This window comes from Phoca vitulina, unplaced genomic scaffold (genome assembly GCF_004348235.1).
Source record: "Phoca vitulina isolate PV1807 unplaced genomic scaffold, GSC_HSeal_1.0 scaffold6, whole genome shotgun sequence".
Taxonomy (NCBI): domain Eukaryota; kingdom Metazoa; phylum Chordata; class Mammalia; order Carnivora; family Phocidae; genus Phoca; species Phoca vitulina.
The window spans coordinates 4,684,791-4,710,056 of record NW_022589709.1 but is presented as its reverse complement, the minus strand read 5'-3'; the positions used below and the strand labels follow the sequence as shown (position 1 = coordinate 4,710,056).

At 34.8% G+C, this 25,266-nt stretch overlaps 1 protein-coding gene across 2 annotated transcripts in view; it reads left to right on the top strand.

The window, feature by feature from the left end:
- Window positions 1-25,266, top strand: part of RNF145 (ring finger protein 145) — a 54,275-nt gene that overhangs the window by 23,820 nt on the left and 5,189 nt on the right. For both annotated transcript variants that reach the window (XM_032403636.1, XM_032403635.1), the window contains 5 exons: window positions 1,786-1,877; window positions 9,370-9,605; window positions 12,188-12,363; window positions 16,036-16,176; window positions 18,765-18,947. In XM_032403636.1, coding sequence (XP_032259527.1) covers window positions 1,786-1,877; window positions 9,370-9,605; window positions 12,188-12,363; window positions 16,036-16,176; window positions 18,765-18,947 — 828 coding nt within the window. The remainder of the gene's footprint in view (window positions 1-1,785; window positions 1,878-9,369; window positions 9,606-12,187; window positions 12,364-16,035; window positions 16,177-18,764; window positions 18,948-25,266) is intronic.

The following is a 25,266-nucleotide window of genomic DNA, read 5'->3' as shown; positions in this document are numbered from 1 at the left end:
CTTTCCATTTTCCTACACCCCAGCCCCTGGCAAGCATCAATCTGCTATTTGTCTTTGTGGGTTTTCCCTCTTTGTAATTGGACCTATTGGAGAGGGATCTGCTGTGGCCACAAAGAAATTATTTGGCTTTAGAGGCCTAGGACTCAGGTTAGACCTCTTACAAATATAAATTTCTTTCTTTAATAGTATTTTCAAAGACTAAATGTTAAGTGGTATTTATATGTGTATTTTAAATTTCGTAATTCTCTTAATTCTTCAGTTTTCTGCCCTAAAACTTTATAAAGTATGATAATTTTACATTGATGGTTATAAATCAGATATGTATATGTAATTTGCATGTATAGCATTTATGCCTCTCACAGGGTTTTGACCACTGACCTCTGGACTGGGTAGTCCTTTGTTGTGGGGGCGGTCCTATGCACTGTAGAATGTTGTGGTAGCATCTTGATCTAGGTGCTCATAGCAGCCCTAACCCTTCTAAATTGTGACAACTAAAAATGTCTCCAGACATTGCAAAATGTCTGTCAGGGTCAAAATCACCCCTGGTTGACCACCACTGCATTAAAATCATTCCTCTTGAGAATTTCAGTAAAAAGAGACTATTAGTATATTATTTGCTAGAAATAGTCATCATAGAATGATAGAGGAGAATTGCTAAATCACCTATGAATCTAGGCCCATTATTGATTTTTATAATTGTCCCCCAAACTACTTCCATTCATAAAATATATTTTAGTTTTTAATTTTGATTTTTTGGCAGTACTCTCCTTGCGGGTTATGTAAGGGTCATTTCTTATTTGGCTGTGCTACACTAAAGGATTTCAACTTGATTGCCTAATAGGAAGTAATTTCATGGAAAAAGTAAATACAGCCGTGGGTTTGTTGAGAAATACTGGAAACATTCAAACTCTTTTAAATACAGTGAATAAAGCATTCAATAATTGAAGAAAAGGAGAATTTTTTTTACACAAATTTCCCTATCTGATGTCCAAAGAACTTAAGACCATAGTCTTTTAGTGCTACTACTGAGCTTACTGATAGTAAATTAAATTTTCCCTTCCTGTGCTTCTGGATGTGCACTGAAAGTTCTGTTTTCTCAGTTTGTAAAGGTTCTTTCCTACTTAAATCTTGTTATTTCTCAGTACTCACATGTTAAATGAATTAAATTTTAAAAGGAATATTTGATGTGATTTAAAATTTGTTTCAAAATAAATCTGTAGCCTACTTACATATTATAACCCTAATTATAGATTCTTGATAGAGTCAAAAGTGATAGTTTTTAAGGATTGTTCTGTGAGCCAGTTTTCTAACTAGTTTGTGATCTACTTGTAACTAAGTACAACTGGGGATAAAACTTTGGGGAAAATAAGATAGGTAAGATGGTGGAAGAGAGCCACAAGAGGGGAAATTTGATGTAATATTATTGGGTATTATCAGTTAAGTAGTAGGGTTGAGGGATGGTGTCTCAGCTGTTTTTTTTTTTTACTGGGAATAGTTATTTAATAAGGCCTTGGGAAGAAAGAAAATCCCATAAAGTAGAGCTTTGGCTGTCTTTTCTACATAGTAAAATTCACTTTTGGTAAATTCTGATCCAATGCATAGAAGAAGGAAATGAAGTCCATCCTTACATAATTATTTATACCTAAACTTTTTCTTAGTCTACATATGGAGAGAGATTTTAATAACATAATACGCTTTTTATAAGAATACTGTGCTTTAGCTGTTTTTCTTTTCTGTATGTGCTTTGAATGTATCTAATACATTTTTACCATTTTACTTATTTAGGGACTATGTCAGGAGTGAACTGGAGTCAGCCTATGAAGGACCAATGTATTTAGAACCCCTGTCCATGAATCGGTTTACCACAGCCTTAATAGGTAAGTATTATAAAAGAATTAAAAGTGTAGGTGAGGATCAACCAGTTTTACTGTCTTCTTTACATGCTTAAAATCATATGTAGCCTATAGTTGCTTGTGTTTTTTAATGATATTTTAACTATTTGGAAGGTTAATAAAGCTAGTTATTACTTTGTAAGATTTATTTTTAAGTCATTTATTGTTATTGAAAGCCATCACTATAGTCAAAAATAAATTGCCAGAAACATCACTTGAGACATGATTGAAATATTTAGGTAGCAGAATGTTAAAAATAGGAGTGTTGACTAAGACCCCAAAACAATGTACATATAGTTCCAAGTGACATACCAGACCCTACCTACCATGACAGAATTGCAAAAAAGGAGGTAAGAGAAAACCTATTTTGTGACTCTTAAACTCACCCATATAGAGGGTGATAAAAGGTTGAATGTTGGAGAAGGAGGATTTCTGTAGAGAGCTCTTTTCTCTGAAATACCTCCCCAACCGTTTACATGTAGAGAATTCAGCAGTAGACCATTTGGAGAGTCACATGTCTTCTGCGGCTTAGGAGGGATACTGTGAACTGGTGTCTGACCCACGCCTGCAAAATCTCAAGCTGCACCATCTAAAATTAGCCACATGTAGCTATTGAGCACTTGAAATGTGGCTAATCCAAGTTAAGATATGCAGTAAGTCTAAACACCCAATTTCTAAGACTTAGTATAAAATAGGATGCAAAGTTTCTTGTTAATTTTTTAATGTAGATTGAATGTTTATATGATCATATCTGGGGTATATTAGGTTGAATAAAATATATTGTTAATTAATTCCACCTGGTTTTTTTTTTTGTTGTTTTACTTTTTAAGATGAGGCTACCAGAAGGTTAAAAATTACAAATGTGGCTCATATTATAATTCTAATATGATATCAAGGCCAACAGTGGGCTGGCTGGCTGTTGAGTTTTCTGACTATGGACATAGTAAAAATGTCTTGTGGAGTTCTCTTGTATCCTCTAATCTATGTAGGCAAAGGGTATTAGTTTCCTATGAACTAGATAAGGGCCCCAAGAGTCTATGGGATTTTTTTAGGTCCTTCTAAGAGAGCCTTTACAAGGATAAGAAGACTCCAATGGGGATTGAATTTCCAGGAATTAAGCAAAGAACCAAAAACAGCCAGAGGAGAGTATATAACAAGCACTAAGGGTGGGAGAGCCATAGTGATGGAACAGTTTCAGAAGAACCCATAAAAATGCACAAGAGAAAGGCAATGAGTTTAAAAAAAAAAAAAATAACACTTTTTTTTTAAGGGGGTGTGGTACGTACAGGGATGGGGGGCAGAGGGGCAGAGGGAGAGAGAATCTTAATCTTAAGCAGGCTCCATTACTAGCACAGAGCCCAGTGCAGGGCTCTCAGTCTCATGACCCTGAGATCATGACCTGAGTGGAAATCAGGAGTCAGATGCTTAACCGACTGAGCCACCCAGGCACCCCAAGGGGATTTTTTTATGTCCCAGCTTCAGGTGCACCCACACCCTATCATTGTAAGAGCATAGTCGAGTAAGAATTTCCTACTTCCCTCTCTCGCCTTCTTCCCTACATGCTTCAAGCCTGGATAAGTCAGGAAGAGCAATGGCGCTGTCAGAGAAAGAAGATGAAGCCTGCCATAACCTTTCCACCTCTCTCACAATTGCGGGTTTTCAATCTGTAGTCCTGTAGGAGGCCTGAGCTAGAGTGAGGGAAAAGCCTCAACTTTATTTATTTATTTATTTATTTAAGATTTTATTTATTTATTTGACAGAGAGAGACACAGTGAGAGAGGGAACACAAGCAGGGGGAGTGGGAGAGGGAGAAGCAGGCTTCCCGCTGAGCAGGGAGCCCGATGCGGGGCTCGATCCCAGGACTCTGGGATCATGACCCGAGCCAAAGGCAGACGCTTAACGACTGAGCCACCCAGGCGCCCCAGGCCTCAACTTTAAATCAGTTTCAGAGTGTTGGTTATTGTTCAGTTGAGACTGTGTAACCTCAGCTAGATTAGAAAAGTTAATAGGACTTGCCTTAGGAGCAGGAGAACACTAGTCTTCACAGAGTGGATTTTAAAAGACAATAGGAGAAAAAAAATAATGTTGCTTTATGACTATATCCTAGGAGTTGGTGTATTCAATAGTGGTAACATTCAAGTGTGAAAATACAGCTGACCCTAGGGCACCTGGGTGGCTCAGATGGTTAAGTGTCTGCCTTTGGCTTAGGTCGTGATCCCAGGGTCCTGGGATAGAGTCCCGCATCGGGCTCCCTGCTCAGCACGGAGCCTACTTCTCCCTCTCACTCTGCCTGCTTGTGCTGTCTCTCTCTCTGTCAAATAAATAAAATCTTAAAAAAAAAAGAAAATACAGCTGACCCTTTAACAACACAGGTTTGAACTGCATGGGTCCACTTAAAATCCAGTACTGTAAATGTATTTACTTTTCCTTATGATTTTCTTAATAATACTTTTTTTCCTTAGTTTACATTACTGTAAGAATACAGTATGTATTACATATAAAATACAAAATGTGTATTAATGTTGGTAAGAATTCCAGTCAACAATAGGCTGTTAGCAGTTAAGTTTTTGGGGAGCCAAAAGTTATGCGAGCATTTTCAACTGTGCGGGGTGTTGGCATCTCTAATCCTTGCACTGTTTAGATGTCAACTGTATTTGCTAGGTTAGAAAGCTTGTCAAGTATTATTTTTTATTCTGTGATGGATGCAATATAGTATAAATTTGAAACATTTCCGTAAATTTTCTTATCAGTGGCTATGAAACTCTTTTTACTAAACTAAGATTCAATTAATTGGAGATAAAATCCATAAACTGTTACATACTATGTCTTCTTCCAATTTGGATTTTGAAGTACTTTCTACTCATTTTCTTCCATTTCATTAATGAACTTTTAATGAAAAACTGAGTAATATTGATACGCCATCATTTCTTAGAATTGCGAACTTCTTGGAGCTATTTCTAATAGTGGAATCCTGACATCCAGAGATAACTTTGTGATTTTGATTTATTCGGAATTACTAATTGAATAGGCACATCAACTTAAACAACTTCCACTTCTTTTGTTGCTGCAGGAAAGATTTCCACTCCTTTTTTTCACCTAAATAGGAGAAGTGGTCTTCTCTTAAAGAGAATCATAGCCTATGAGTCATATTCTTCTATGAAAGAAGATAAATGAAGCCTGTAACCCCAGAGTTGAGCACTGAATGTGCTGGCATAGACTTAGGGGAATTTTTGGAGTGTAGAGGAAGTTTACATCATGCTGAACAAGGAGATTTCAATATCACAGCTATGAGTACAGTGAAAGAAGTAAGATATGCCAGAATGAAAATTCCTAATCATTCCTAGTATTAAAGTGTTTCCTCCAAGTACTTTCTTTTAGAGTCTTTGCTAATTTTTTAATCAAAGAAATACACTTATTTTTAAAAGCCAAGACCTACCACAATTTTATGATGAAAATTGGCTCTCTCCTGCACCACTCCTCACCACACTCCTGTATCAATTCCCCAGAGGCCTTTTTCCCTTCTAGTCACAATAATATCTTCCCTGCTATTTTCTCTTTTGTCCTTCTCTGGAAATCCTGTCAATTGGATAATGTTCCTCCTGCATTGACCCCCCTAACTTCCTTACTGTTCTGTTTTCCTTCCTCCCTCCCTCTCTCTCTCTCTCTCTCTCTCTCTCTCTCTCTCTCTCTCGTTTTACTTTCTGGGTTTCCCAACTTTATCTTCCAACCCTTTTATTGTACCTTTTTTGTTTTATGTTTTTAATATCGAGGAACTTGTTTTCATTGAATACTTCTTTTTACTATGACAGTGTTTTTATTTCTTAGATATATCATTTATCTCTTTGAAGCTTTCTTTTGTTCCTTGAATTATCCATTTCCCCTGAAATCTTTTTTCTGTTTGTTTTGGTCTTTTTCTGTCATGGGATAGTAGTGTTTCTCAAACCTGGATTTGAAACACCTGGTTATATTGAACAAGGATTTATAAATACTGATGCCTAGGCCTCATCTGAGGCTGATTAAACCATAAGTTTTACTTAAATATCTGGGAGTCCTTGGCTGATCATTTGTATTAAAGTAAGTTAAGTTGTTGATTGGAATCTCTTTAGGGTTTACCAACTGGTATGTTTCACAGTTGATGTTCATGTGGGATTGGCTGGTTTTGAGTATTTGTATGTCTTTTCACTTGGACTTGGTCATTGTCCCCAAAGAGGAATCTGTCTGTCCCCTGTAGGGGAGGCTATTGTCAGTGACTAGAATGGGTGACAACAAACATGGCAGCAGTGGTTGGATACCTAGAGAGCTCTTATCTCTCAGGGTGCAGACTTTTGGGTTAATCCCCTCTTTTCATTTGGGCATCTTACCTCTGCTCTGGTGTCCAGGAGCCTGTTTTGGTCTCTCCAGAGAACAAACTTTGGTCTTCCTTCTAGGGTGTGGGAAAGAGTAATGGTTTGGCTAAGTTAGTTGCCTCCTATCTCTTCATTCTTTGTCCTTTAAAATGTTGTCATAACTCACTTGGTGGCCTCTCCTCTGGGTTTTGTTGTTTGTTTGTAGTATTTTGGGTTTTCCTCCTTTTATGCCTTTATGAATATTTTTCACGTTATTTAGATATCAGTTCGTTAAAGGCTAAAATTAATACTTTGTGAGAGAAGATACCACATGTTACAACATGGTAGATTGTTAATAAATGTTCAGCTTTGTGTAAAAATGGATGCCGTTTTTGTAGTCTTTTAATAGTAATATAGACTGAACATAAAACTAAAATCTCAAAGTATTGTTTTGCTTTTCATTGGCAAGAAGGAAGAGAATTTGACTAAATGATTCTTAAGTTAATCTGATAGATAACATGTTAAAGAATTTTCAAGAAATTCTAAAGGGATTTATGGAGGCTTGTTTAGTCAGTGAAATGGGACAGTGTAGTACTGTCATCAGAGTAGATCATTGAAAAAGAACAGCAAGGGGGCGTCTGGGTGGCTCATTTGGTTGAGCATCTGACTTTGGCTCAGGTCATGATCTCAGGGTCCTGGGATCGAGCCCCATGTTGGGCTCCCTTCTCGGCAGGGAGTCTGCTTGTCCCTCTCCCTCTCCTGCAACCCTTCTCCCTGCTGGTGCTCTCTCTGTCTCTCAAATATATAAACAAAATCTTGAAAAAAAAAAAAAAAAAGAATAGCAAGTTCTGACGTAGACACAAATATACAAAAAATGGAAAAGTATACTAGACTGGCATTTCAAAGTAATGAGAAAGGAAATGGATGATTCTAGTCACTAGTTTTGAGACAGCTGACTAAACATCTGGAAAAACAAACTTAGATCATTACTTCTTACCTTATTCTAAAATTCCAAGTGTGTTAATTTTTTTTAAAGATTTTATTTAGAGAGAAAGAGAGCGTGAATGAGGGGAGGGGCAGAGGGAAGAGGGAAAGAGAGAATCTTAAGCAGACTCCATGCTGAGCACAGAGCCTGATGCCAGGCTCGATCCCATGACCCCAAGATCATGCATGACCTGAGCCAAAATCAAAAATCGGATGCTTAACCAACTGAGCCACCCAGGCGCCCCTCAAATGTATTAATTTCTAAATTAAAGAATACTAAAAGAAAATGTAGGTGATTACTTGTATAATCTTGAGTAGGGCGACCCATGTGATTGAACCATGACGCCAAAGGTAGAAATCATCAAAGAAAAGATTGATAGGTTTGACCATTTATAGTAAAAATTGTATAGATACAATGCTCTCTATGCAGTGCTTTGTCTAATGGACCAAAGGTATTAACAGGCTATCTTGGTGTTTCTGTACTATAACAGAAAAAAATTATTAAAATATTCAAATGACACACTGGGAAAATACAATCGTAAGACAAAGGAAATTAATATTTTGATCAAAGAATTCCAGAAGGCTACATTCTCCAGTAGAAATGGTCAAAAAATGTGAACAAGCATTTCACCAAATAATTACAAATTATTTTTGTGTACTTATTTGTAATTGGTAATCAACAAATGCAACTTTTAAAAAGCTTAGGAAATATTCCTTGCCCTCCCCTTCCTTAAATTATTTTTAAAGCTGGCAAGTCAGTGGGAAAATGGGCACCATGTACACTGGGTGTTTTGTTTCTATAGGGCAATCTGATAGTATGTGTCAAAAGCCTGAAATATTTCTTTGACCAGTAATTCCACTTTTAGGAATTTAGTCTAAGAAGATATTGGGAAATGTGCTCCAAGTAGTTTATACAAGGATGTCATACACGTATAGGCTTATTCATAACAAAACATTTTATAATTATGAACTATTTGAAAACAGCCATATGTTAGTACTGTGTCATATGCATTCAGTGTAATATCCCATACAACTAAAGACAACCATGTATATGTACTTCCTGGTATAGAGAGAGACACATGCATTATATGTATTAACTGAAAAAAACTGATTGTGAAATAGTATGTACACTCTAATCTCCTAGAAAACATTTGTGTATATTCACATGCATAGAATAAATCTGAAAAGGGTAATGGTGTGAATACCTGATTTTTAAAAAAGATTTATTTAGTTGTTTGAGAGAGAGAGCAAGCAAACTGACATGAGCGGGAAGGGCAGAGGGAGAGGGAGAGCCAGTTTCAAGCCAACTCTGCACTGAGCACGGAGCCAGATTCCGGGGGCTCGATCTCACAACCCTGAGGTCATCACCTGAGCTGAAACCAAGAGTCAGACCTGCAACCATCTGTGCCATCCGGGTGCCCCTGAATACCTAATTTTTATTGAGCACTTAACTAGGTTTTAGATACAATGCTCTCTATGCAGTGCTTTGTCTAATGGACCAAAGGTATTATTAACAGGCTATCTTGGTGTGATAGGATTATAAGAGATTGAACTTTTACCCCCTTTTTATTTCTCTGTATTTTCTAACTTTTCTATAATGATCATACATAATCCTCTGGGAAGAATTTGTTGCTTAAATTTTTTAGTGTTAACTTTCACTATTGAGTCATTTCGAAAGAAGGCGTGCATGGTCCTGTAAAAGCAATTAAAGCTTGAAAATCTCAGAATGAATTTTGTTGCAGCATGATCTTAGAGAAGTAACTGTATCTCCGGAATTTTATGCTATCACCTATAGACCAGAACAGTTAAATATTGAGGACCTTTGTAAAAAGAGCTATATTTAAGCAGTAGTAATTGAATAACTATAATATTGAATTAGACATTAAAAAAACCTTTTTCTGTATTATATATGCCATCCAAAATGTGATGAAGACCAGTGGATATTTGTGCTGCTTTTTTCAGATCAGTACCTAGGAAATTGGTGCTCAAAATTGACAGAACATGTGAATATGTAATTATGGTCAGATGAGGTAAAAATTTTGATTTAAATTACTATCTAAGCGATCTTAATTAGACTTCTTCAAAAGCTGTGTCATCTTTATTGGCAGTGTCTTTTGTTTTTATTTTGTGGATACCAAATCTTAAATGCGTTCTCCTCCCCATTTTAGGTCAGTTGGTGGTGTGTACTTTATGTTCCTGTGTCATGAAAACGAAGCAGATTTGGCTCTTTTCAGCTCACATGCTTCCCTTGCTAGCACGACTCTGCCTTGTCCCTCTGGAGACAATTGTTATCATCAACAAATTTGCTATGATTTTTACTGGATTGGAAGTTCTCTACTTTCTTGGGTCTAATCTTTTAGTACCTTATAACCTTGCTAAGTCTGCATACAGAGAATTGGTTCAGGTAAGACTGACAACCACACACAGGTAGATAAAATTCTACATAAAAATTAGTTCTATTAAAGATTTAGTTCATTTCATAGTCGTGGTCATGGTAACATTCTGTTGGACAGTTTCTAAGTAGCACCTATTTTCAACCTAATTAGGAGCATCTGCGATTCTTTATGATGAAGTGTTCTGCAGGGAGGCAGTGAACTGAAGTGATTCTGGGGAAGCAGAGTGTCTGGGTTTCTACTCTGGCTCTGCTGTTGACTATCTGTGTAACCTGGGGATGGTGGGTAGTCACTTAAGTTGGCTTATCCGTAAAATGGAGCTAATAATAACAGTTGTACTTAACTTGTAGGGTTGCTGTGAGATTTAAATGAGTTCAGTGCGGCAGACAGTGTTCAGTATGTGTTAACTATTATAATGAAGACAAAAATAATACAGAATTGAAAACGTAGAGGTAAAATCTGGATTTTTCTTCTGATTAAAGTCCTGCTGTGACTACAGTTTTTTTCCTTGTATTTGCCAGCTTATGTAAACTGAGAAGTAGTTTTGGGCATTCATATGATGGATTTTGTTTAGATACACTGATTCTGCCAACATGACATGCTCCTGCCTATCCTACTTTTTTTAGCAAAGGCTAAAAAAAGTAAACAGATTATTTCCCAGTTAGTAACAATAGATATTTAAATATTTCCATTTGACTTGTTTGATAAGTTCAGTATATAAAATAGATATGAAAACTGACATTGATATAAAAAGAGAGTGCTAAAATGCACATTCTTTTCTACCTTTTGACTGTGTGTATATGACCTTAAGGTACAGGAGGCTCTCAGATTGACTAAACTGAAACTACTAAGTGAAGTGGGTTTTTTTGTTGTTGTTGTGGCCCCAGGGGCAGATTTCCCAGAAAAATTTCCCTAAACTCTTGGCTTTAGGTTGATTCTGCCTTCTTCTTTGTTCATCTTATGTAATGATTAACTTGGGCAATTTTCCTGAAAGTAGGTCTTTCAGAGAAGAGGAAGTTATTTTCATACTCAATGAAGAGCTATTTCATGAGGAAGGATTATAGTTGTATTCAGAATAAGAATGACTAAAATATGTATTTTTTTCTTTGAATTCAGTCTTGTGGAGCTACCCTAGTTTGTGGGAAACAGAAGACAATTAGTAAACATTAATTGTATACTGTTTATTTAATCACCGTTAAGGACAGAGCCCTCATTTCTCAATGTCATGTTTACCTTCTTGGTTGCCTTAAGATTCATGCATCACTAGATGTCGTAGTTGAAAATAAATTCTAGGTTATGAAATCCACAACCTGGAAAGAATTGGATAGGTAAGAAATGGAAACTACCAGGCTTTTTTGTCATCTGTTCCTTGAATGGAAAGGAGGAAAATTACTCTCTACCTCTCAATGATCAGTTTGCTGCTAATAAGAATTTTGCAGCTAGTTGGTCAACTTGCTTTTTCTTTAAATATTTTCTAGTAGGGGAAAAATAGAAGTTAATCTTGACTGGATTTTAGAGAAAGCATTTGATTTACAGATAAAAAATTTAAATTTAGAATAATCTGTAGGTCATTGCATTTTAATTTAATACTTAAAAGATCTAGGTCTACCTAGAAATAGGTGTTAATTAGAAATCAGAAAAACTTGAAGTCAGTGTATTTTAATTTAAGATATTTGAATTTTATTGAAACATTCTGGTATCACATTGAGAGTTCCAGCAAGACAATTTGGCTATGTAGGTTAGAGTTTGTAGCCTGCCTTGCAGAACCCTATTGTGTTACCAGGGTCTGGTCCCTGGCATAGTAACTTCAGAAACTTGGTTACATGTATGCTCTTAGGCTGAATCAGATTATGAGAATTGATTCCTCCTAACGAGTCTCATAAGAGATTGTTTTACAAACTGGAAAGCTAAGTTACTGATTAGTAGATTAATAAACTTTTTTTAGTTGTACCTTTTTTCCTGGTGTTAATGCACTAGGCAAATCAAATAAATTGAGAAGTGTTGTTTGATAAATACACAGGAGGAGCAAGGGGAATTGATCTGTCTGGGGGAAAAGACTTGCTAACTATCTTTGCTCTCCAATAGAAGTAAACTCCAGTGTTTATTCTGTCTTCTGTCAAACTGTTTCTCCCCTATGACATTTCCTGAATAAAACCGGAAGAATTCTTCCTTTTACATTTCCCCTTTTTCTAGCCATTCACGCACTATTTGCATCATTTATGGTAGTCCTGATCATTTTGATTCAGAGATGAGTAAGTTTACAAAGTCTACTCAACCTACCTTTGATGTAGTTTTACTCTGAAAGAGACTTTACTCTGAACTGTAAGGGCAGTTTATGGTTGTCATTTGATGAATGTGTGTCAAGTGTTAATAATAATAACGCAAAATCAGAGAATTTTACTAAGAACGTTCTTTTACAAAGAACGTACTAACTGTATGTACAGAGCTAACTTTAAAGGAATTTAGTTGGAACAATCTTACAGTGAAAGAAAAGCAATTTAATTTTTCTCTTTAAGTACTTTGAACTCTTTGGTGTTTAAAAATGTTTATTGAAGTGATACAAGATGTTTTCCTGTCTCATTTTCTTATTCAGGTAGTAGAGGTATATGGCCTTCTAGCTTTGGGAATGTCCCTGTGGAATCAACTCGTAGTCCCTGTACTTTTCATGGTTTTCTGGCTCGTCTTATTTGCTCTTCAGATTTACTCCTATTTCAGTACTCGAGATCAGCCTGCATCACGTGAGAGGCTTCTTTTCCTTTTCCTGACAAGGTAATTAATAAGAACGTATGATACTGTACATAACCTTAGGAAGAGAAGACTTTGATCTAGGAATAGCAAGTTTCGCAAATTTCCAGTTACATTAGAGTGTACCCCATATTTAATTAAGATAGGATTTTCATTTGGTGGATGCCTAGGTCTGGCAGTGCAAGGAGGTGCTAAGGTAATATGGTATATTTGGCTATAGCAAATGATTTGTGGAAAGGTACATAGCAAATTTTAAAAATATTTTTTTAATTTCGAGTTAAGCTATTGGTTGGGTAAATAAAACATGTTACTAAAAATAATTATCAGTTAGTGAGTATTTAATATGTGCCACCACATTCCTGAACACTTTTCTTCACACTTAATCTTGACAGCAACCCTGAGAGATAGGTGCCTTTATTATCATTTACCATTTTTTAATAGCTGAGGAGACTGTACCGAGAGTACCTTGCCCCAGGTGACACCGTTGAAAGAAGCCGTGCTGATGTCAGAGCCCATCTGAGTTCAAACCTTACTCTTGCAACTAATGCCCTGTTATTTTTAATGTTTTGCTTCATTATTCAGATACAGTCAAATAATTGGAGAAGTGAGTATATCATAATGCTTTGCTGTTTGCCCCAAAGGAATTGTAAGACTTGGTTTTTAAGATTTAGTTTTTTTTTTAAAAATAGTCTTAAGTCATCTGAGTCCTTTTTCTACTAAAGTATCTTTGTTGTGAGCTACATCCACATTTGTCATTTTTCCACTCTTGAGTTTGAATCTCAAGCCCTCAGAACCTAGCACATGGCTATATATCTTCATTCCCTGGCACATACAGGCAAGAATAAAACTCTGTCCTTCGGGAGAGTACATATAGGCAGACAAAAGTGTTGAGTTTTAGTTAATACAGCCATTGTTTCTCAGCCAACCAAGTGATGGAGCACTGTGCAGTAAGGGGTGCAGGGAAAATGTTACACAGTGTTAAAAAGCAATAAAAATGTCATAGGGCAGTACCTATTTCAGTAAATAAGCAGAATAAACTTATTGGCACTGAGTCAGATTTTGTACTTTCTAAAAATAACACTTTTAGTTGATAAGTAGCTTCTATAAGCATGCAATAAATTGATATCAAATACATTTTAATAGCCAGTTCATTATTAATGAAGTTTTACTGCTATTGTTTATTTTTTATTTTTCTTTTAAGATTTTATTTATTTATTTGACAGAGGGAGAAACAGTGAGAGAGGGAACACAAGCAGGGGGAGTGGGAGAGGGAGAAGCAGGCTTCCCGCAGAGCAGGACCCTGGGATCATGACCTGAGCTGAAGGCAGACGCTTAATGACTGAACCACCCAGGCGCCCCTGCTATTGTTTTTTAATGTAAATATTATGAAAGTTTTATGAAGAATTTTAAAATGATCCAAAAAGTAATTCAATTTAAAGAGAAAGAGAAATAGAATCCTTTGGTTAGGATAATAACCTAAGTGTGAGACTGGGATTGGTCATGTTTTAAACCATATTATTAGCCATTAAAAAGCACAATCACATCAAATGTAGCATAGTGTAATAGGCTTAACAAATCAGTAAGCCATGAATGAGTTTGGACTTATTTACAAAGTAAGAAAGTAATACTGAAATTTTTAGATGAGGTTTAGGTGTCTTGACAAAGTGATTTTTCTCTCTATTCTGTTTTGTACATAGAATAGAGTACCCCTTCTAAATATAGGAATGTTTAAATTTGTTTGTTAACAGAGAAGTGAATTGGTTCTTCTGTTAATTTCTATCTCTATAAGCATTGTTTGTTGTCCCTGATGCTGCTTTGTGCCAGGTTACATTGGTGTGTTTGCCTTGCCAAAGAACAACTTATTTACAAAAGGAAGATTGCAAGTTTATCAGCATACTCTGACTAAACAAACCAACTAAAAAAGCACATGCAAACAAAAACTTTGTTTTTGCAGCCAGCAAATAGAAACTAAAATCAGTAAAACATCTCACTGAAGAGAGGAAGAAAAGTTTTATAAAGTTTTCCAAATTCTTTCACTTCCCCAAAGTTAGGTTGAAACCTTTTGCTTATGTTCTCTTTTGAAAATATCCTCTTGAAAATGTAATTAAATCATACTGCTTGGGTGTAAAAGATTTCTCTAAATATTAAGACAAGAATAGAGAAATTGCATGGATCATCAGTAAAATTTTCAGGCTTTTCCAGTGAGAAGTAAAATTTTTAGTATATTTTTAGCCATGGTTATTACTTTTTAGTTACTAGACAATTTGTTTAAACATCCTGCATAAGGATTTCTCTGAGAAAATGTCACATTTCAGAAATTAGATTTGTAAGAATGCCATACAGTCATTCTTTTAGCTATCAACCACCATGACTCATAGATATCTTGACTCCTAAAAGAAAAACAGATATTTTTTTCTCATCATAATGTACATTGGTCTATGGAAAAGTAGATGTTTTCACTTAAAAACTTACTTATGAGCAGTTAATTGTGTAGGAAGAGTGACTATGTAGCAGAAGCACAGAGCTACATAGTAAAGGATAGGTATTGATTTGCCTGAATGAATTCCTCATGCATACAAATGAAATTCTTAACTGGAATTCTCAAACTTCTCTGAACATTTGTTAAATGCTGTATAAATGTTAAATCCAGATTATTAGTACATAATATTACATATGTTTGTAAAATACTTGTTAATAAGTTTCTAATATGTTCAGTGAAAGTATGGAATGTATTTCCATAAAGTGTGAAAGTATTTACAAGCTTTAGTTAGTGTAAGGTCTTCCAGTTCCTGTAAGTGGTATTCATAGCAAACTTTTATGTTAAAAGTTGATGATAAAATTATTTTTAAATGGTCTTAGGCTGTATTCTTGGATATGCTTTTGAAATAATCCAGAAAAGGGCGCCTGGGTGGCTCAGTTGGTTAAGCGACTGCCTTCGGCTCAGGTCATGATCCTGGAGTCACGGGATCGAGTCCCGCATCGGGCTCCCTGCTCGGCGGGGGGTCTGCTTCTCCCTCTGACCCTCCCCCCTCTCATGCTCTCTCTCTATCTCATTCTCTCTCAAATGAATAAATAAAATCTTTAAAAAAAAAAAAAAAAAAAAAAAAGAAATAATCCAGAAAAAAATGCAATTATGTAAACCTAAATTAAATTAAAATTTAAAGTATTAATAATATGGAAAATACTGTTGTATTGAGAGGAGTTGGGAGCTGCAAAGTCAATATGGGCCTTCCCTGGTAGCAGTTTGGTCAAATAAGGAGTTTTGACAAGTAATCATATTAGCACAATTTGAATAGTCAACATTTTTCAGAAGGTACTATGGGCAGCTATATATGAGTCTTTTTTGAATATTATCAGCATGTTAATTATACGTTTCTTAGGGTTTGAAGAAAATTTAAGCCCTTACTGCTTTTGAAAGAGGTGATAGATAAATAAAGAGAAGACTTTGTTTCAGATACGGTGCTGTGTACTGAATATTTGCCAAAGAGATTTAAAAAAATGTAGGTTAGGATACTAGAAGAATGGATTTAAATTATTAATGGAGTGGTTAGGTGATTTTTACGTCAAATTTTGGTTTGGGGTGTTTTAATTGATGAGGATCAGGTCAAGGTTGGTGGTTATTTGAAGGCTTAAGATGGTTTTATTTCAAACGGAAAATTTTTATCTGTCAATATTTCCCCACCCCCCTTTTTCTAGTATTGCTGAATGCTGCAGCACTCCTTATTCGCTTTTGGGTTTGGTCTTCACGGTTTCCTTTGTTGCCTTGGGTGTTCTGACACTCTGCAAGTTTTACCTGCAGGGTTATCGAGCTTTCATGAATGATCCTGCCATGAATCGGTAAGTTCTTGACTATGGATACCTCTAGACATTTAAATATTATATATACCTTGAAGAAGTAATGATGAATTTCAGAGGAAATGGAATTTTGAGATTTTTTTTTGAATGGTTGCAACTATTTGGATTTAAAATACTTTGAAAATATAACTGAATTTCCATATGTAAAAGATGAATTTTTACTCTGTGTACATATCAATATATATTGGACACTTTCCTAGATTTAAGAGATTTTTTTCGCGGGGGAGGGGCAGAGGGAGAGAGAGAATCATAGGCAGGCTCCACACCAGGTGCAGAGCCTGACATGGGGCTCAGTCTCACAACCCTGAGATCATGAGTCATGAGCTGAAATCAGGAGTTGGACACTTAACCAACTGAGCCCCCCAGGCGCCCTAAGAGATTTTTGATAGCTTGCTTTTTCCCATTTGAAGTTTAAGTGTAGACCTGTTAAAATCCAATTTCTATATTTGATACTTAAAAATTTTTTTTGTGTGTGGACATAATTTGGATACTGATTGAAGTTTCAAAGGATGCATTAATGAGAATGCAGAATAGTTAATCTAGTTATTAAATCACTAAGATCAGATATTGGGAAACCCTATTTCTAGAAGTTGTCACGATTTCTGTTAAAATAGGAATTTTTAATGGTTTCATTTATATAAATTTATATAATCTTCTTAAAGTCTTTAAATCTTTATGGAATGTTTCAGAATTAGTAGATGGTGAGTATCTTGTAAATTGGAGGAAACATTTTTTTTGGGTGTACAATATTTTTTTATGACAGAAGAGAAAAAAATGCTTTATAATCTTCCTGCTAGTCCCAGCTAACACCTTAATAATGGCAAAAGAGGAAGGAGGGCAAGAAAGAAAAATAATTCATGTATAAGCTCACAAATTCACACCATTCAGAAAATATGAAATGGGAAGTGACAACTCTTCCTCCCCCTGCTTGCCATTTCCTCTCCCTGAAGGGTAACAGCTTATAACGGTTATTTTAAAATTTCTTTCTACACACACCTATATATTTGCTACTTTTGTTTTTGTTTCATTTCCACATACTATACACAGTTCTGCACTTTAGTTTTTCACTTAAATATGTTTTAGATGTTTTTTTATGTCAACACAAAGACATCCTCATTCTTTTTGATAAAGGTATAGTATTCCAAAATATGGATGTATTTCTTTTTTTCTTTTTTTGCTATTAAAAAATGGTACCTTTGTATATGTCTCCTTTTTTTTAACTCTTAATTAGAAAACTTTTAAATTAATAAAGTTGAGAGAATAGTAAAATGAACCTCCATATACCTGTCATCCATCTCCAGTAATATAGCCAGTCTTCCGTCATGCATGCCCCTATCTACTCCACTTACTTTGTCCCCTCCATAATCCCCAGCTGCCTTTGTTTGGTGTAAATCCCAGATATAATACCATCTTACCCATAAATATTTCAGTCTCATTGTCTCATTGGAAAAAGCGTAACTACAATAGTACATTCATTCCCAGTAAGAGAAGAATTCCTTGACATAAAATTCCCAGTTGGTGTTCATATTTCCCTTTTTTGTGTTTTTAACATTTTTTGTTCAACTTCAGATCCAAATAAGGCCCATATGGCAGTTGGCAAACTATTTTTTAAGTTTCTTTTAATATTTAGGTCCCTGCTGTGTCTGTATTTTTTCCCTTTCATTTTATTTGTTGAAGACACCAGATAGTCCTGTTTAGTTTTTCAGAGTTTGGATTTTGCCAATTGTATCCCTGTGATATCACATAGCATGTTCTATTATTTACTATATTTTCTCTTATATTTAAATTTTTTGTAGTACATCCATAGGGTAAATTATTACCAGTAATATTATTGAGTTGAAGGGTATATACATTTCTAAATTTATTAGCAAGTTTTTCTCTAGAAAGGTTTTATCTGTTTTATCTCAACATTTGTCTCCCCGTTTTTTCTCAAAATTCCTTGTCAATGGTTGGGTCATCAAACTTTGAAATATTTATTCATTTGTGGTTTTGAAAACTGGACTTAACCTTTGTTCATTTATTTGTGAGAGTTCTTTATAAATCAAGTCAATAAGATGAAAAAAAGATCTCAAGATTTTTTATGTATTTTCCATATGGAAACTGAATTTCAAGAAAGTTTATATTTATGTCTTCTCTAGTTCTTATGGTCTACTTAAAGAGACCTTTCCTACTCCAAGATTATGAAGACATTCACCTATGATTTTATTTTTTATAATCAAGATACAGCTCATGATATAAATATAATTCAGTGGATATCTAAGAATGGTAGAATATCTGGCTCATTAGCAAAGCCTGGTTAGAACACTTTTATTTATCCTAGAAGTTGCTTTTTATCTCCTCAGTGTATGCTAAAATAATAGCTATTACATTTTGCACACATATAATGGTATATTATGACTGTGTATTACTATTACATCGATGTTCTATATAAGTTAATATTCTGATCAGGTTTTTTTGTCTAAGTCAGACTAGATCACAAATATGTAACAACAGTGTAAGTCTTTGGATTATTTTCTCTTGGAATGAAATGAGATTCTGATTGTTTTTCTGAAAACGTATGCTTTTTTTAGGGGCATGACAGAAGGAGTTACGCTGTTAATCCTGGCAGTGCAGACTGGTCTGATAGAACTACAGGTTGTTCACCGGGCATTCCTGCTCAGTATTATCCTTTTCATTGTCGTAGCTTCTATTCTACAGTCTATGTTAGAGATTGCAGATCCTATTGTTTTGGCGCTGGGAGCATCTAGAGACAAGTAAGAAACTTCCTAAAAGAAATTTTTGTAATATTCTTTATATGAGTTTGTTGTCTGAAGATTTAGATAATATTTAGAGACAGGAAATGGATGAATAATTGGTATTAGCGTAAGGTAACAAGTTTACCTTTTTATTTTTCTATATGTTTGACTTTTCTGTTTTTTTCCTCAAGATTCTTATAGTTAGAAATCACATCAAAGGCCATGTAATTACAAGTCAACTTTTTCTTCTTCAGAGAAATTTAATTAATACTTTTTATATTCAGTTTTAAAATGAAGAATGGAGAGCATCAAATTTAGTCCAGGAAATACAGTAAATAATATAATTTTATTCTGTGTAATGCTAAAGCAGAGAAAGCGTTGAGAGAACAGAGAAAATCATTTGAAGGAGAGAGAAAGGCTCTCAGGCAGTCCTAAAGATAGTCATTTATGGAATAATGGCCTCATCTGATGGCCTTTAGACAGTTTTAACTTACTGAGGTTTTAATGGGGATTCTTGACACCTTATGGGACCAGGTGAAATTAATAGCTGCATTCATGTTCATGCCATATTACAGAAGTTCTCTTAAGGAATAAAAGTCAAGTTATTATTTAGCTCTTTAAGGTAGAATTAGGCTTACTGTAGTTTATACAAGGACATTCTATGAAGAATTACTAAAAATTCAGCACCACTGTTTCTTTCCAGCGTCTGTTGACATTCTGGTGATTTTTGAAATAACCTTAATTTATTGCTTCTTTGGTAGTGTTTTATGAGTAAGGGAACAGGCAGTCTTTTGGGAGATAGAATTTTGACAGCAGATTTTTAAAACATTTCAAATTAACATTTTAATTACAGTTCATCAGATTTATCTTTTTATTCCCATATCCCACATTGCTGAACATTCTGAAATTTTTCTCAAATGGTGGAAAGGCTGCAAGAGTCAATTTAATTTAAATAAGCTTAGAGCTCTTTGATTTGTTTCAGATAATCATTTTAATTATAGTTATTTGAGATTTGGTTTTGAGGTTTAACGTATCTCAATAGAAGCATTTAAGATGTTGAACTCAGTGGTGAGCTTGGTTAAGTAGCCATTTAAATGGGTTGTTTTTGACCTAAGTACAACACTATTTTGTCATTTCTGGCAGTATCATTTAGTAGTATTACTTACACAAATTAATTTAGCATATACTGATAAGACTAATATAATACTATAGAAAGTATCAGAAAAGAGTAAGAAATACATAATTCCACTGCCGTAAGAACCAGTAAATCCAGTTCTGATTCCCACCAGGATGTTGAAGTAGCCTCATTACTGGCTTTTTCCTCTAAGGTCAAATGGAGAGGAAATTTAAAAGGAAAGGAACAAAACTGAGAAGCCCTGTGTGTGGGTGTGGGGTGGTTATTTTGCATCGTTGTCAGTGTTCTTGCTGGTGTCCACTGCAGCATTCGCCTAAGGCAAGAGGGGTTCTTGGCTGTGAAAGGATGAAAAAGGGATGAATTGTTAGGGTTAGGTTCTTCTCTCCCACCATCGCCTGTGGTAAATAAGAGAGTACTATCAACAGCCAAATGCCAGTACTTTTTAAAACAAATGAAATCGAAGAGTATGAGAAAAATGTAGCTGATTAGAACTGACTCAAGAAGAATTTAAAAACTTGGATAGTTCTGTAACTGTTAAAGAAGTGGAAGCAAATGGCAAACATCCCTTGACCCAAATGGTATTACAGGCAAGTTCCAAACTTTGAAGGAACAGATTATCCCTATTTGAAACACACACTTCCAGACAATAAAAAGAACACTACCCAACTCATTCTGTCCAGCTGGTATAATCCCTGTATGGAAATCAGATAACTTGAGAAAGATAAAGTTTTATTTCACTCATAGCAGGAGGTACTATGCAGATTTGTAATATTGGCTGGAGTATAGACAGCTTGAGCACTGGAACAGAGAGCCCCCAAACAGACCCATATATGTTGGACTTTGGTATATGACAAGGGTGGCATGTCCAGTGAGTGGGGACAGGTGGTACTCTTCCGTAATGTTGCTGGAAAAAATGGTTTCTATTTGGAAAAGGATAGAATGGGTTCCTATCTCACACCATAAACAAAGGATCAACTCTGGAATGTTAGAGACCTAAAATGTCAAAAACAAAAAATTAAAACTCACATAGGCTAATATATTTTGGACTTTCAAGTAAGGAAACAGTTTCTTAAACTGACAGAACTGCTGTGGGAGAGTGAGACTAAGAATTAGGAATGACTGTGATTATGAAAGGAAAGAGTGATAAATCTAACAATTACAGTTAATAACTTTTTAGACCTAAAGTTAACTTTACAAACTGGGAGAAGATATTCATAGTATTTGCACTTGCCCAAGAATTGGTATCAATATACAAATAGCTCAAATGAGCAAGAGAATGGATAAAATACATTTTTATCTTTAGGCTTTTAGTGAAAGAGGAGACACATGAATATGAAGAGAGGTTCAGCATCTTTAGTGATGAGAGAAATGTAAATCAAGACCACACTGAAGTGCTGTTTTAAACCTGTGGGATTGGCAAGGAATGAAGGAAGGAAGAAGGGAGAGAGAAAGGGAAGTCAGCTAATTATCTAGAGTGGAAAAGGTCTGGATGACATGGTATCCCTGGTTTCTGGTGGGAGTGTAAAGTGGTATAATCACTTTGGAAACAGTGTAGCCATTCTCTCCTCCTACATGTATACTCTAGACGTTCTTACACATGTTCAGTAAGGACATATAGAAGAACGTTCATAGCACAATTCACAGTAGCAGAAATCTGGGAACAACCCAAATGACAATCAAGCAGGAAAGTGGGTGAGTAAATGTGGTAATAGTCACTATGGAATATTAGAAATGCAGTGACACAGAAAACAATATGCATGATTCATAGCATTATAAAGTTAAAAAGTAAATCCCAAAAGATGACAGTATAGGATGTTATTTTTGTGTTAAAAGCAAAAATTTTAAATATACTCTTTAGGAATACATATAGATTAATAAACAAAACTATAAAAAGGAAAAGCAAGCAAGAGAGTAAAGAACACAGATTCAAGTTAATGCTTTCAATGGGTGCAGGGAGGCAGGACGTGGAATAGGCAGGCCTGCTGTATAGTTAAATGTGGGTTATTGTCCGGGCCCTCACTTTTGTATGGGGAGACAGGTTCATGAAGGCTTGTTACAATATTTAAGATAGCTAATTAGATTACTAGCTCAGTAAAAAGAGGGACACCCACAGACCAATGGTGACAGTGCATCCTGAATTAAGGATTATGACTAATTCAGAGTACTGGGGATTGAGAAAGGAAACGAAAAATATCTTAATTCTCAAATTAGAGAAATAATTAAGAGATAATATCAATAATTCATATAACACTGCTTCTCTCTGTCATTTAAGAAATAATTACTAGGGGTAGAAAAGCCTCACATGTCTTTGGAGTTGCTTGGACTAGAGGTAATTTCCAGTGTTTAACTTAAAAAGGTGTCTCAGTTTTAGCCATAGAGATAATTGTTGCCCTTATCTGTAAATTTTATTCCAGTTTTTAACAAGGAATTTTAGGATAATGGTCCACTTACTCAAATTACATAGTAGATTTTGAAATGACAAACTTCTAAAAAAAATGGGTCGGGGTGAATGTAAAAATTTTTTATTTTATTTTATAGTGCTTAACCTATTAATAGGATAAGATTTCAATGTTGTTTTCTGCTATTCATTTTATATTTAATTTTAAATTAGATTTTTATTGAATTTTAACTATTTAAATAAGGATATATATTTGTGTGTATAATATACACACCTATGTGTATATATATTTGTGTGTTGGTGTGTATACACACGCCAAAATTAGAAGTAAATTATAACTCTTGGCATAATGGTATTTATGCTTCTCTCTGTATGTATATAAAAATAATATACTTACGTCTATATGTAAACATATACCTATTTTATATAAATGGATCATAGCTTGATTTTGAAAAATATATTTAGAGCTTTAAGGCAAATTACCCTATTAAAATGATTTATAATTTAATATCTAATAAAGTATAACTACTGTTACAGTAATTCCTTCCTGCCTGCCTTTCTTTGAAAAAGTAAAACTTTTTATGTTTTGGATCTCAAAGCAGAACTACTGACAAGTTTATGTTTCTCCCATAACTTTGGAAGGTAGAAAATGTTTGCAAGAAAAGTTGTAAAACAGTTCCCAAGTACCTAGCTTTAATTTTTACCATAATAATAATTCTTCTCTGAATTACTAATTATAGAAAGTCCCATACAGTCTAACATTTAACTTTGTGTGTGGTTATTTTTCCTTATGCCGCCTTTTTTTTTGTTTCCTTGAGACTGCATGGATTTGAGATCACAGATAATGATTTTTAATTAAAAATTAATTTTTTTTGCAGCCATGAGCTCTAAATGATTTTGATTGAAATCTACATTTCCTCAATGATTAAATGAATAAATGTTCATCTTTTATAGGAAATCAATAATTTTAAGTTTTGATATTCAGTTAATAGATTGTAATTGAGTTTTGTGTTTTAAAAGAGGAAATCTGTTTGGGGTTCACACTGATTTCTTTCTAGATTAGTGATCACTGTGTTAAAAAAGTGCTCCACCTTTGGCTTTTATTTACCCAGGAAATGGAAATATCTAATATCTTTTTTTTTTTTTTAATCCTTTGTGGCAGCCCTCTATCTTTATTTGCTTGTAAATCAGGTATATAAAGTAACTATAAGTAAAATTACAGGGGGTAGAAATGACCTTTTTTCTGTTGTAAGGAAAGATTTTTCAAAGTTCTGCTTAAGGTACTTGTTGGGGAAGGTTTTTGTTTATGTATCTTTTAGAACTTAGTATACAATCTATCTTAAATTGGGGTGTATTTAAGGAATGATTTATTAGAATATTTTGATATATGAAGAGGTACACAAAAGAAGAAATTATGTCCCTTCTCCTTTTTGCCATAACTATGGGGCTCCTTCTGTGTATGTATTCCACCATTGACAAGTAGGGTTCAAGTGGAATCCAAAACTGAAATCTAAGTCTAAGAAAGTCTCTTGATTTACTGGGTGTCTTAAAAGCATAAAGTTTTATTATATGTAAAAAGTATATATATAATATATATACACACTAAGCTATATATAAAGTATATGTATACATTGAGCTATATATATGAAGTTATATATATATACTTACATATATGTAGTACTCCCTCTTGAGATAACCATGATAACTTCTGTCTTGCTTATATCATAGGGCTTTGCATTTGGGTGGATAGATAGGTTTGAAAAAAAAAAAGGTAGTAATAAATGGAAAATAATTTGAAAAATATCAAGAAGAAATAAATATTCAAGTTTTATTTGGCACTTCAAACAAGCTTTGAGCTTAAAAGCTGAGCTATGTGAAGGAGTTGCTGTTCTTTTTTTCAAGGAGTTTAAATTTGGGTGATAAGACATTTTTATGTCTGTGTACATATATATTATTTAAATAATAACTATAAAATAGAAATAAAAATGTTTAGGCATACAACATATAAATATCTGTAGCATTGAAACAAGACTATAGTTTTAGTGTATGATTGGCTGGTACCAGTGTTAGGAATTCTGAGAGGGTCAGTGATTCCTGGAGAAAGGATTCACATTACCTGATTAGTTTGAGCTAGCCTACAGGGTTTAGAACAAGACAGAGTGGGACAGAGGCATTTCTAGTGGGGTGTAAGAGTGCTTGTGTTTTTCTGGGAGTATAGTTAATTAACCATCTTTGCTTATAGTGAGGAACAGGTGTTGACAAGTTTGGACCGAAACAGTGGGAGTCGAGGAGCTCAGATGCCAGGCTAGGAAGTTAGAGAAGGCATTGACGATATTACGCTAGTAGAGCTTTAGGAAGATTAATCAGGCAGGCAGTGTCTGGGATAGATTGGGACTAGGGGAGGAAGACCAGCTAGTAGGTCCTGCAACACAGTTGTTCATAGTTTTTCCGCCTCCAGCCCTGACAGATGTGAGGATTAATATAGCTGTTGGAGAACCATTCCTCTTAGTAATACTGCACTCACAGTAGCAGAGATTTTCATCACAGTGTAACAGGTGGGGAGATGTCTCATGACTTAAGATCACACATTATTGTTAAGGCTTAGTGCTCCAAAAGCCTGAGATCACTGAAATTGGTAGAAATGGATGGAACTGAAAGCTAACTATTGAAAAAAATAAAGAAAAGAGAATTGATGGTGTTTGGCAATTTTGACTGAGTGGAGAGAAGAGAAAAGGTGACTCAGGTGGCTTTGAAATACCAGGCCTATGACCCCTGTCCTGAAATCTAGTATAGTGACTGGCAAG